Consider the following 13,580-nt stretch of genomic DNA (forward strand, 5'->3'; position numbering starts at 1 on the left):
ACTGCGCTTCCTCAGCGCCGACCAAGATGCCAATTGACTCGGCGCCGACCACAACAGCCCGGCACTGTCCGCGCTCACCTCGGCACTGACACCGACACCGATTAGTGAGTCCACCTCGGCGCCAATGCAGATTACTCGGTGCCGACTACGGCCACCAACGCCAACAGCTTGGCACTGACGCCCATGCGCCATATCAGTGTGCTCGGCAGGATCCTCAGCTGTTTCTCACCAGTGCGACCATTGTGCAGCTAAGCTTCCGAAGGATGATGGACACACCACCTGTGTCAGTTGTCTAGGTCCAGACCACGCAGCCAGGGCACTGGCAGGAGACCTGGACTGCTCTCCTGTCAATGGTTCTCTAGAAGAACTAACCACAGAAGGGCAGCCCTCTCTCCAGCGGATTCCAATTCCTCGGGGCAGGGAAGGATGCGACCTGTGGTCCAGGGTCCTTCTCAAAGGGCTTCCGGAACCCCGTCTACTATAGTGGCTAGGGAGCTCCCCCATACCCCTAGTTCACCCTCCCCTACCCCACCACCAGTGCAGAGGTGTAGGTGTCCCCTGCAGAATCGCGATGGAGACCGCTGAGGTGGCAGCGCTCGAGAGGGAGCTCACCGGGAGGTAGGTGATCACCGCGGAAGTACCGCACCCCTCCCCCTTGTAGACACAGAGAAACGCCAGAGCTCTGTGGAGTGGCGCTTTGAGGAGCTGGCTCAGGCCGTGAGAGCCTAGCAGGCAATGCTAGACACCTTGCTGTAGGCTCAGGGGAGACTGCCCCTGCTACTAGGTAGCCCCAGCTTCCCCAATCCCACTCTCCTTCTCTGGCCCCACCTAGACCCCCAAGCCCTGCAGGACGACTGATACAATACTAAAGAAAGCATATGCTTCAGCGGCATTGTCAGTGAGAGCGGCGAACGCCATGTCCATCTTGGTGTTCTACTAGTCACAGCTAGCAGCAAGAGTGCAGGAGCAGACAACGGAGACAGACGCGGGGGAGCTTCAGGCAGTGACGGGAGCAATGACTGACCTGATGGGGGAGCTAGGTCAGGCATCAGGGAGGTCTCTGGCGGTGCTGGTGGCTGCTCGCTGAGATCTTTGGCTGACCCAAGCCAAGGTGGTGGAGACAGAGAAGGCTGCATTAACAGGCTGCATAACACCAGGGGCAGACATTCGGAGTGACTGTTCATGTGAGCCTTGAGAGGTCCCACGAGGTCATGGAGGTCGCTTCAAAGTTTTCGCGCCTTCCTGCCTATCGCCAGCACCCTAATGGCCTTCCCAGCCTGCCGGGGCAGCTGTGCCTGAATGCCGCCCTCCACCACAGGCCAAACAAGCAAGCAAAGGAAAAGCCGGTGGCAAGGGGTAACCGGTTCTGCGGCTGGAGACTGATGCCAGGGCCTAAAAAATGATGTGCCCCCTCCGGCTGCCACCTTCCCCCCTCACAACCGGACTGAATACTGGACACTACCCATGGCAAGGGTGCACCCAGGACTCCTGGGCGCTAATGACTATGAGACACGGTTACGATCTGCTATTCCGCTTAGGCCCTCCACCCTTCAAGAGTGTGCTCTTTACCACCGTTGGACCAGTGTGTGTGACTCTCCTTCCAAAGGAGGTCGCCAATCTTCAACAAAAACATGCTGTGCGCTTGGTAAACCAAGCGATGCCCTCAGCGGGTTCTACTCCAGGTACTTCCTGGTGCCCAAGAGGGACAGCAGTTTCCGACCTATTCTGGACCTCAGGGTCCTCAACATGTTCCTCAAACAAAGGAAGTTCAAAATGTTGACCGCACAGCGTATCCTCCAGTCTTTCCAGCTGGGCGACTGGTTCACATTGATCGACCTGCAAGACACTTACTTCCATGTCCCGATCCGTCCCGCGCCCAGATAATACCTACGCTTCGCCTTTCAAGGCAAAGCATACGAATTCTGCGTGCTGCCGTTTGGCCTCTCGCTGGCGCCCCTCACATTTTCCAAGTGCATGGATGCAGCACTGGCTCCGCTCAGGCTGCGGGATATTCAGATCTTGAACTACCTGGACGATTGCCTAGTTTGCGTGCGTTTCAAAGCATGCGCCAAGGTGCACACTAGATAGGTCATAGATCATGTGATGAAGTTATAGTTCTCCATACATCCACAGAAGAGCAACTTCGTAACGTTTCAGTCCACAGTGTTCCTGGGGATCAAATTGAACTCTGTGAGCATGCTTGCCTCACTGTCGGAAGACAGTATTCGATCGTTGGAAGTCACGCTCTCCCAATTCAGGGAGGATGCTCTTCTACAGGTCAGAATGTTTCAAAGGTTGTTGGGACTGATGGCAGCCACCTCGAGAGTCCTTCCCCTAGGGCTGCTGAGAATGCGCCTGTTTCAAGCCTGGGTGAATACGCTCAAGGTGCACGCAGTCCGTGATCGACACTGGTTGGTGCGATTGTCCAGACAAAGCCAGAAGACATTGGAGTGGTGGCTCTGCCCCGGCAATCTTAGCCTCGGATCTCCCCTCGGCTCCCCTACGGACGCCTTCAGCCTGGGTAATACGAGGTCAGTGAAAGGGACCTTGGCAGCAAGCGCATATAAATGCCCAAGAACTGCAAGCAGTAGCCCTGGCGCTATCTCATTTTCGCCAGCAGTTAGCGCACAAACAAGTGCTGGTCCAGACGGACAACACGACAGTGGCAGGCTACATAACCACCAAGGTGTCCTGCGCTCACCTGGCCTTCACCATGAGGTGCACAGACTGCTGTCTTGGACGTACAGAAATTTGCATTCCATCAGGGCAGTTCACCACCCCAGTGTGGACAACAGAGCAGATTCCTGTCCAGAGGCGCTCCAGACAGCTCGGAGTGGAGACTGCACCCTCAGGTTGTGAATGAATTTTGGGAGAGGTTTCGTACAGCAAAAGTCGACCTCTTCACCACAGTCGAGTCCACTCATTGCCCCCTATCTTTCTCTATGGAGAGAGAAGGGGGTCCCCTGGGAGTAGACGCGCTAGCTCACCCCTTGCCACAGGGGCTCTTGTATGCCTTCCATCCGCTACCGCTATTGCCCCTGACACTAGAGAGGATCAGGGTGTAGAAAGCCCAGGTTTTGCTTGTCGCACCCAGATGGCTGAGGCGCCCCTGGTTTGCTCTCCTCTCCAACATGTTGTTGGGCCAACTGTGGCAGCTCCCACTCTGCAAGGACCTCCTGAGTCAAACGGAAGGGTTATTATGGCACCGGAACCCAGCCCAGCTCCAACTCTGGGTCTGGCCATTGAACGGAGCTTGCCTTTTTTCACACATACAATGTGGCTATTTGGTCAGTAGGGGTCACTCATTACACAATTTATATATCTATATATATATATATATATATATATATATATATATATATATACACACACACACACACACACACACACACACACACACACACACACACACACACACACACACACAGTACTGTGCAAAAGTTTTAGGCAGGTGTGAAAAAATGCTGTAAAGTAAGAATGCTTTCAAAAATAGACATGTTAATAGATTATATTTATCAATTAACTAAATGCAAAGTGAGTGAACAGAAGAAAAATCTACATCAAATCAATATTTGGTGTGACCACCCTTTGCCGTCAAAACAGCATCAGTTCTTCTAGGTACACTTGCACACAGTTTTTGAAGGAACTCGGCAGCTAGGTTGGCCCAAACATCTTGGAGAACTAACCACAGTTCTTCTGTGGATTTAGGCAGCCTCAGTTGCTTCTCTCTCTTCATGTAATCCCAGACAGACTCAATGATGTTGAGATCAGGGCTCTGTGGGGGCCATACCATCACTTCCAGGACTCCTTGTTCTTCTTTACGCTGAAGATAGTTCTTAATGACTTTAGCTGTATGTTTGGGGTCGTTGTCATGCTGCAGAATAAATTTGGGGCCAATCAGATGCCTCCCTGATGGTATTGCATGATGGATAAGTATCTGCCTGTACTTCTCAGCATTGAGGAGACCATTAATTCTGACCAAATCCTCAGTTCCATTTGCAGAAATGCAGCCCCAAACTTGCAAGGAACCTCCACCATGCTTCACTGTTGCCTGTAGACACTCATTCATGTACCGCTCTCCAGTCCTTCGGCGAACAAACTGCCTTCTGCTACAGCCAAATATTTCAACTTTTGACTCATCAGTCCAGCACCTGCTGCCATTTTTCTGCACCCCAGTTCCTGTGTTTTCGTGCATAGTTGAGTTGCTTGGCCTTGTGTCCACATCGGAGGTATGGCTTTTTGGCCGCAAGTCTTCCATGAAGGCCACTTCTGACCAGACTTCTCCGGACAGTAGATGGGTGTACCAGGGTCCCACTGTTTTCTGCCAATTCTGAGCTGATGGCACTGCTGGACATCATCCGATTGTGAAGGGAAGTAAGCATGATGTGTCTTTCATCTGCTGCAGTAAGTTTCCTTGGCCGACCACTGTGTCTATGGTCCTCAACGTTGCCTGTTTCTTTGTGCTTCTTCAAAAGAGCTTGGACAGCACATCTGGAAACCCCTGTCTGCCTTGAAATTTCTGCCTGGGAGAGACCTTGCTGATGCAGTATAACTACCTTCTGTCTTGTTGCTGTGCTCAGTCTTGCCATGGTGTATGACTTTTGACAGTAAACTGTCTTCAGCAACCTCACCTTGTTAGCTGAGTTTGGCTGTTCCTCACCCAGTTTAATTCCGCCTACACAGCTATTGCTGTTTCAGTTAATGATTGTGTTTCAACCTACATATTGAATTGATGATCATTAGTACCTGTTTGGTATAATTGTTTAATCATACACCTGACTATATGCCTACAAAATCCCTGACTTTGTGCAAGTGTACCTAGAATAATTGATGCTATTTTGAAGGCAAAGGGTGGTCACACCAAATATTGATTTGATGTAGATTTTTCTTCTGTTCACTCACTTTGCATTTAGTTAATTGATAAATATAATTGTGGCAGGCTGGCGAGTGGATAGAGGCCCAGAGACAGACTGCAGTTAAAAAAAAAAAAACTATTTTATTATAAATAAACACAAAAATGAAAGGGCACAAGGGCCAAAACAAAGCAATTTAAACACAAAAAGACAAAAAGCAAAACTTACAAAAATAACAATTTCCAGGCTGGGCAATGCCTTCACTGGATTCAAACTTTCCAAACAACCAAAAAAAACCAACCTGCTTCCTCAACTCCCTCTTCCCAAATGAGAAGCAGAGGCCTCCTTTTATGTCAGGTGGCTGGGTGCTGATTGATCGTTAATTAACCTAATCAACTAATCAACCCCAGCCACCTGAACACAATAAACCCAGGCAGGTAGGGGAAATTAACCCCATCCCTGCCAATTTAAAAAGGGCAGAGCTTTGCTCTGCCACACACCTCCCCCCATGTACAACGTACACCGGCCGCAATCGGCCAACTCCCCCCTTCCCCCCCCCTCCCCCTCCCCCCAAGAGTCCAATTATGTCCCTTGGGTGGGCTGTTATGGTGAGTGGTGGTGGGCGGGGTTGATGTCGGAGCCCCCAAGCCTTCTTTGGTTGGGGCCCCAGATCTCCAAGGTAGTACGGCGACGTCGGCCCGGCTCCCTCTGGTGGCGGAGGCGGCAACAGCGGCGGACCCTCGGCAACCCTAGGAAACAAAAAGGAGACACCAGCAGTCCCAGGCGATGCGGAGCAGCAGGCAACCCCAGGCGATGCGGAGCAGCAGGCAACCCCAGGCGATGTGGAGCAGCAGGCAACCCCAGGCGATGCAAATGTGTCATCCCTGGATGGTGCAAGACAGGCATCCTTGGGCGGTGCAAGGCAGGCATCCTTGGGTGGTGCAAGGCAGGCATCCTTGGGCCATAGCTCCTCCCCTCTGGGCTCTGGGAGCGACAGCTCCTCCCTCTCGGGCTCTGGGAGCGGCGGCTCCTCCCTCTCGGGCTCTCGGGACGACAGCGGCTCCTCCCTCTCGGGCTCTCGGGAGCGACGGCGGCTCCTCACCCCTCTCTGGCTCTCGGGACGACGGCGGCTCCTCCCTCTCTGGCTCTCGGGACGACGGCGGCTCCTCCCTCTCTGGCTCTCGGGACGACGGCGGCTCCTCCCTCTCGGGCTCTCGGGACGACGGCGGCTCCTCCTCCCTCTCTGGCTCTCGGGACGACGGCGGCTCCTCCTCCCTCTCTGGCTCTGGGGACGGCGGCTCCTCCTCCCTCTCTGGCTCTGGGGACAGCGGCTCCTCCTCCCTCTGTGGCTCTCAGGACGAAGGCTCCTCCTCCCTCTCTGGCTCTCGGGACGACGGCTCCTCACCCCTCTCTAGCTCTCGGGAAGGCGGCTCACCCCTCTCTGGCTCTCGGGAAGGCGGCTCACCCCTCTTTGGCTCTCGGGAAGGCGGCTCACCCCTCTTTATTGGAGTGACCGGGGCATCTCCCATGTCTACCGCCAAGTAATTAACCACCATGAGGGCAACCTCTGGGAAGGACACCAGGTGGTGTTGTTCCTTCCACTGTTCCCACCTCTCCCCATCTCGATGCCACAGCGTATTGATAAGTATGGGGAGATCGTTGACGAGGTCTGCCTCAGGGTGCATCAACCGGCCTCCTTTTATGTCAGGTGGCTGGGCGCTGATTGATCGTTAATTAACCTAATCAACTAATCAACCCCAGCCACCTGAACTTAATAAACCCAGGCAGGTAGGGGAAATTAACCCCATCCCTGCCAATTTAAAAAGGGCAGAGCTTTGCTCTGCCATAATAATCTATTAACATCTCTATTTTTGAAAGCATTCTTACTTTACAGCATTATTTCGCACCTGACTAAAACTTTTGCACAGTACTGTATATATATATATATATATATATATATATATATATATATATATATATATATATATATATATATATATACACTGAACAAAAATATAAACGCAACATGCAACAATTTCAAAGATTTTACTGAGTTACAGTTCATATAAGGAAATCAGTCAATTGAAATAAATTCATTAGGCCCTAGTCTATGGATTTCACATGACTGGGAATATAGATATGTGTCTGTTGGTCACTGATACCTTAAAAAAAAGGTAGGGGCATGGATCAGAAAACCAGTCAGTATCTGGTGTGACCACCATTTGCCTCATGCAGCGCGACACATCTCCTTTGCATAGAGTTTATCAGGCTGTTGATTATGGCCTGTGGAATGTTGTGCCACTGATCTTCAAAGGTTGTGCGAAGTTGCTGGATATTGGCGGGAACTGGAACACGCTGTCGTACACGTCGATCCAGAGCATCCCAAACATGCTCAACGGGTGGCATGCCTAGTGAGTATGCAAGCCATGGAAGAACTGGGACATTTTCAGCTTCTAGGAATTGTGTACAGATCCTTGTGACATGAGGCCATGCATTATCATGATGAAATAAGAGGTGATGACAGCGGCTTATGGTAGAGAAATGAACATTCAATTCTCCGGCAACAGCTCTGGTGGACATTCCTGCAGTCAGCATGCCAATTGCACGCTCCCTCAGAACTTGAGACATCTGTGGCATTGTGTTGTGTGGCAAAGGTGCACATTTTAGAGTGGCCTTTTATTGTCCTCAGCACAAGGTGCACCTGTGTAATAATCATGCTATTTAATCAGCTTCTTGATATGCCACACCTATCAGGTAGATGGGTTATCTTGGCAAAGGAGAAATGCTCTTTAACAGGGATGTAAACAAATTTGTGCAAAAAATTTGAGAGAAATAAGCTTTTTGTGCGTATGGAAAATTTCTGGGATCCTTTATTTCTGCTCATGAAACATGGGACCAGCACTTTAATGTTGAGTTTATATTTTTGTTCAGTGTGTGTGTGTGTGTGTGTGTGTGTGTGTGTGTGTGTGTGGTGTGTATATATATATATATATATATATATATATATATATATATATATATATATATATATATATATATATATATATGTGTGTGTGTGTGTGTGTGTGTGTGTGTGTGTGTGTGTGTGTGTGTGTTTTCATTGTATCTTTTCTTAGATGATCCATCTAATTTCCTAAAATAGTGAGAAAATGCAGCCGTTTCTGACACTGTTAAATGATCTGTTTCGCTATCGGTATAATTCACACGAGTCCACCAACATGGCTGGCGTCTCTGTTAAGAACGGTTGCTAGGTGATTCATGACGTCTTCGAAAACGATCTGTGGTTTGCGCTTCTATTTAGTGTTTCAAAATTAACTGTTGTATAATTAATATGTAACAATAATCAATAATGTTTTTAAAAAAGAATACATATGATCAGTAATGTTAAATGCAATTTTGGAGTAACAATCAGCTTGACCTATAGCAGGTCTGCGTGTTGTGGTAAGTAAATCAGTTTGTTGTTGTTGTTATATTTTAGGCATTGATTTCCGCATTGTGTCTTTCACAGTAGTGAAGGTTAGGTGGTACAGTGTGGTGCTGCAGCTGTCACGTAATAAAAAAGACGGTTTTCATAAACGCGTGTCTAGTTTATATAGATTACGTTCCAAAATACTGTAATCTGTTTGGAATAAATATTTTTTTTTTTTTTTTTGTTTTCCTACTGACGCTACTAAGGTGTAATTACCATTCGAATTCATCTTTTAATTAACTGCAGTGATATTAAAATAATCAAAAATATATTTTGTGTGACCAATTAATCGACTTTGAGGGTTAAATGACAGCCCTCGTGTGGGTTTGAGAGCTAGAGTACAGCGTCGGATAAGTGAGGACAAACAGGAGAGAAAAGTACGAGAAATGGTGGTTTTGTACGGGGAAACCAGGAGCAGCCGTTCCCCGTTTAAATCGAATTATTGTTGTATCATTTGGGACCTGAGAGCGGTGAGGTTTAGTTTTGTTTATTTTGTTTGGTGAAAAATAAACACGCTACAGCGTTTTTGATTTGCATTTCTGGTTCTGGTCGTTTGCATTTTGTTGAAAAAACAAAGTCTATTAATGAAGTAACAGCCTAAAAGCACCATAGAGGAAGCTACTTCATTACAATATTCGTTATCACTTAAACTAAATACAGCATATGTTTGCCTTATTGACGCACTGCCTTTTACACTGCATTTAAAAACCTGGCAGTCGGTTTAGTTAGCTTCTGGTAAAGGATTGAACGCACTGTATAGAACTGCACGATTTCTTTAACGTGTCTTCAACAGAAAAATGCGCCAGCTGCATCAAAGATAAGACATACACAAACAAAATATTTAAAATTTAGCATTTACTGTTTTTTCAGGTAAGCATTTAAATATTTAGGCACATTTGTTGTATTGTAACTCGAGAAAATTATATATTTTGAATAGGACAATGCAGTTGTTTCTGCTTTAATAAATATTATGTTGTGAAATACCTATTTTTAAACGGTGAAATGCCTTGAAATACAGCCCTATTGACTCAACTAGCTTCAGGTGTGTCCATTTAACCCAGGAGTGGATCAAACTGCTATGCAATGGGAGTCTTATTTCCATCCCTGCTGTAGGCTACATCATAAAAATAAGAGATTTAATTTGATGTAGTTGTCAGTGGGAGCTACATGTTTGTTTAGACAAAAGTGCAGCTCCCCCTTTTCCTATTATCTAAGCAGTAAGACATTGGTTGGTTGCTTATGAATTTCTATGCAATTTCCAAAGGAAAGCATGGGGTTTGAGGTACAGTAGTTGTCTGTGGTTTAAAAGAGCATCTCCCCTCTTCCAAAGTGTCCTTTTTAAATAAGTCATCTGTATTATTATTATTATTATTATTTAGTATTTTAACAGACACTTTTATCCAAAGCGACTTACAGAGACTTGGGGGTGAACTTTGAGTCACAACTGCTGCTGCAGACTCACCTACAATAGGACCTCGTTTTTATGTTTCATCTGAAGGACGTTGACTCCACAGTTTACTACCACAACTCTCTCTTTAGTTGTGTTAAAGTGTCAAATACCGTCTGCGGTGTACATTTGTGTGCTTACTGAAGCAAAGACAGTTCAATAATAGCAGCAGACCTAGAGATTTCACCATTAGCCCAATGGAAAACTGCTGGCAACATTTATACTCTTCCTTGTACATCCTTAATGAGGCAATAATCAGAGAAAGGTTTAAAGTTTGTTTTGGTTGCTTATTCATTTCTATGCAATACACAATATTTGGAAAAAGAGATTTGGAAAAAGAGTTTGTAGGTACTTAAATACAACAGTACAGTACATCTTGTTACTACAAGGCTTTTTATGAAAGTGGCACTAGTAACTCACGCTGTATGATACATTTGTGTATCCCACATCTTGAAGTTGTATTTATCAAAAACATCTTCCTGTATTTTTACTAAAGGGTGTTTATTTATGCAGGCTGTATTATTTTTGTTCAGTTTGTGCCTTTATAGCCATTTAAAGTTACTGTTTAAAGAAGACAAAAGCAACATTTTCAGAAGTCTGACTTCCATACTTTTTAGGTAGCAATGGTAGGATAAATGTTTTAGTTAAACATTTGTAAATATGTCACGTTTTGACTATGGGTCTGTAATGCCAAATTACTAATATAACATTTTATTGGGATGAAAGAAATTATTTTATAGTGATTCAAAATAATGGTGTTTAAATAAAACCAAATGTCACATCCATAACAGTGCCACTAATTAAATTGGCAAAGTTAATGGCATTGTACTAAAAACACTTGTATACTGCACGCAAGTTTCATTTTAAATGTTCTATCATTTTCATTTTCAGATTATGGAAGGCCATCCGGGTCAAAAACTCTTTATGCATTTCAAAAATTTAGTACACGTTCTAATTTGACTTTAGTACGTGTTGTAAGTCTAATTATTACACTAATTTGCACAATCAGATCACCGACAATTAAATGAGAACCAATTAATTTGAAAGAAAATAGTATGTGTAATAAATTACCCAATTAAAACTCACCTTACATCTGCCATTCCCGCCAAATTTGTGGCGGTATGGACTTGGCATTGGGTAAAGTGTAGTGAAAGATGGATAGACCCGGAACACCCAAGACGTTCAGCCGGCAGCTTCAGAGCCTTAGAAATCTGTTTAATTCAGTGGTAACCCCACTGTAACTAATATGTAATTTTAAACAAGTGTTGAAAGATCTGACATGAAATCTAATATTAGCCATGGTAACTCGATATTTAAGTGTAAAACTGACATAAATATAATTTGAAAACAAAAAAATTATTGTGTACGTTGTTAGTACAAACTGCACCTTGTCACTGTCTATTGTCTGTCTCTAGAATTCGGCAGCGCTCAGCAAATCTATATTTACAACGTAGAAGAAAATCTCTGGCTGCCATGATTTGCAATTTTCCTTATTCTTGATTTTTAAAGCATATTTTATGTAACCAGCTACCAGTTATCCTAAGGAGTCTTTTATTATTTGACGCCGTCTTCTCAAAACACACGTATTCAACCTTTATTTATAAATTACTATTTGTGTGTCTTTTTGTATTTTCCTTTATTTATATTTATTTGTATATATTGTTTATATGTGTTTATTTTGCGTTTTTTTTATTGCCTGTAATATTGTATAATATTTAGCAATCTGTAATATTTTGTTTAATTTCTGTAAGTCGCTTTGGATAAAAGTGTCTGCTAAATAATTAAAAAATAATAATGTTTGAAATTATAACTATGTTATTCCAAAGGTGATTGGCTTCTCTTGTAATTACGCTGCATGGAAAATGACCAGCCTCTACGTAGGTACTACTGTAAAATGATCAGCCCCTACATAGAAAATGAACAATCAGACTGCATAAGAACATGTAGTATTTTATGTAGTCTTATTGGTTCAAATCAATATCTGTACTGACTAGTTAAAACACTTTCTAAATAGTACGTTTTTGACCCAGATGGCCTTCCATATTATTATTAGTTCAGTCACTTCATTCAAAGCACTTGGATTTCACTTTTCATTTTGCATCGTGTTATAAAAATTGAGAACGCACTTCAAGAAGCATATTTAAATTTCTTATTTCTGTGCCAGTTCACATGTTTTTATTTAAATCAAGTTTTGTCTCTGTTTTTAACTACTTGTAACACTTTGTTTTTGTCTGCACTGCGTGAGTAAACTGCTCTCGCTACCGTTCGCTTGCCCTTTAAAAATGAGACCCAGCACACAGAAATAGAGGTTTAAGCGCTGACCTGCACTTTTTAATAGTACTAAATAAACAAACACAAAATAAACACGTAGCTCCTTTGGAGCGCTAAATAAACTTTCAGGAACAACCCTGACTAGAACAACACAACACAAAAACAAGACACACGGTTATAGTAACAAGTATGGGCAGCTAGCTGCAATTAACAATTATTAGCCAAATGCCAAAACAATTAACAATTAAATAAAACAATTAACACATAATACACATGTCTGACACGGAGGATTTTTAACCCCTCTCCTTTCTCTGCTACAAGTGATGTTCAGCCAACAAAGGGGAAAGGGGCGTGTTTGTAATCTGATTGGCTGCAGTGTCAAAACAAAAAAAAAAATACTTCCCCATTGTAGTCCTGTCTCACACTCAATGCTGACAGGCTATGTGGTAATTTATCAGCAGTTCAGAAAGCTTTCAGAGAATACAGCATTCTTTCACAGACGATCCTTCTACATTCAACATTAAGACAAACTAACAACAGATATATTTATATTAATAATTATATATATATATATATATATATATATATATATATATATATATATATATATATATATATATATATATATATATATTTCCGTTACATGAGAGTAGGTGTTAAAACTTCATGCTGACATTGGACTCAGCTCTCGCAAGCACCAACTAAGATATAGCTTCTTTTACTGTAAACTAATGTGATCCATCTGCATTTCCTTCCATCTGATGATGTAGATATCCTTCTGCCTGGTGTTGATGGCTGCAGTGTAATGCTGGCTCCAGAGATCAGCTTATTTTGCCTCCCCAGCGCATCAGCACACACAACGGCTGCAGTGCTGGCTCCAGGGATCAAACGCAGTGTGGCCTCCATAGTGCATCAACCGTTTGGACTGAGCTGAGTAGGGTACTTCTCTGGGGTCTACATTTAACATGGTGTAACAAGATGTAGGAACCAATATGTGTGCTGTGTGTTGAATTTTGTGACACTTCCAAACTCCAGTAAATCAAACTAATACTCTTATTTGGAGATTATTTAATTTTCTAGGAATCAACGTTCACCTTTTATATAATTCTGCCAGGAAATGTTTTTTTTTTTTTTTTTTCTCTCCCAGTTGGTATATTCGGTTAATTCTGTCTGTTTTATAACAGTCTGTGTATGGTACATCAAGACTCATTTGTTTCCTGTATAATAAAGAGAAAGCAAGGGAGCCAACTTCCTGAACTACCACATTCCAGTTACAGTATCCAGATTGGCTGGTGCTAATTCACCAATCGGAGTTCTCCTGCCCTCATGCTGTTGTTATCTTGGGCTGTGTGGTTTTATTTTTTTCCACACACTGGAATACAACATGGAAAGTGCTGGAGGAATGTGATCCCAATGCCACATAGACACCAATAACAGCAATCAATATACCACAGCAGGTAAGAGATACTTTTTATATATTGCTACAAAGATGGACTATAACAACACGTTAAAATTGCAAAAAAACAAACAAGCAAAAAAC

At 44.0% G+C, this 13,580-nt stretch overlaps 1 protein-coding gene across 1 annotated transcript in view; it reads left to right on the forward strand.

The window, feature by feature from the left end:
* Positions 1–1,211: 1,211 nt before the first annotated feature.
* Positions 1,212–13,580, forward strand: part of sh3d19 (SH3 domain containing 19) — a 44,183-nt gene continuing 31,814 nt past the window's right edge. The window contains exons 1-2 of the mRNA XM_041269958.1: positions 1,212–1,356; positions 8,332–8,369. Of these exons, the coding sequence (XP_041125892.1) occupies positions 1,212–1,356; positions 8,332–8,369 (183 nt within the window). The remainder of the gene's footprint in view (positions 1,357–8,331; positions 8,370–13,580) is intronic.

Source organism: Polyodon spathula, chromosome 2 (genome assembly GCF_017654505.1).
Source record: "Polyodon spathula isolate WHYD16114869_AA chromosome 2, ASM1765450v1, whole genome shotgun sequence".
NCBI lineage: Eukaryota > Metazoa > Chordata > Actinopteri > Acipenseriformes > Polyodontidae > Polyodon > Polyodon spathula.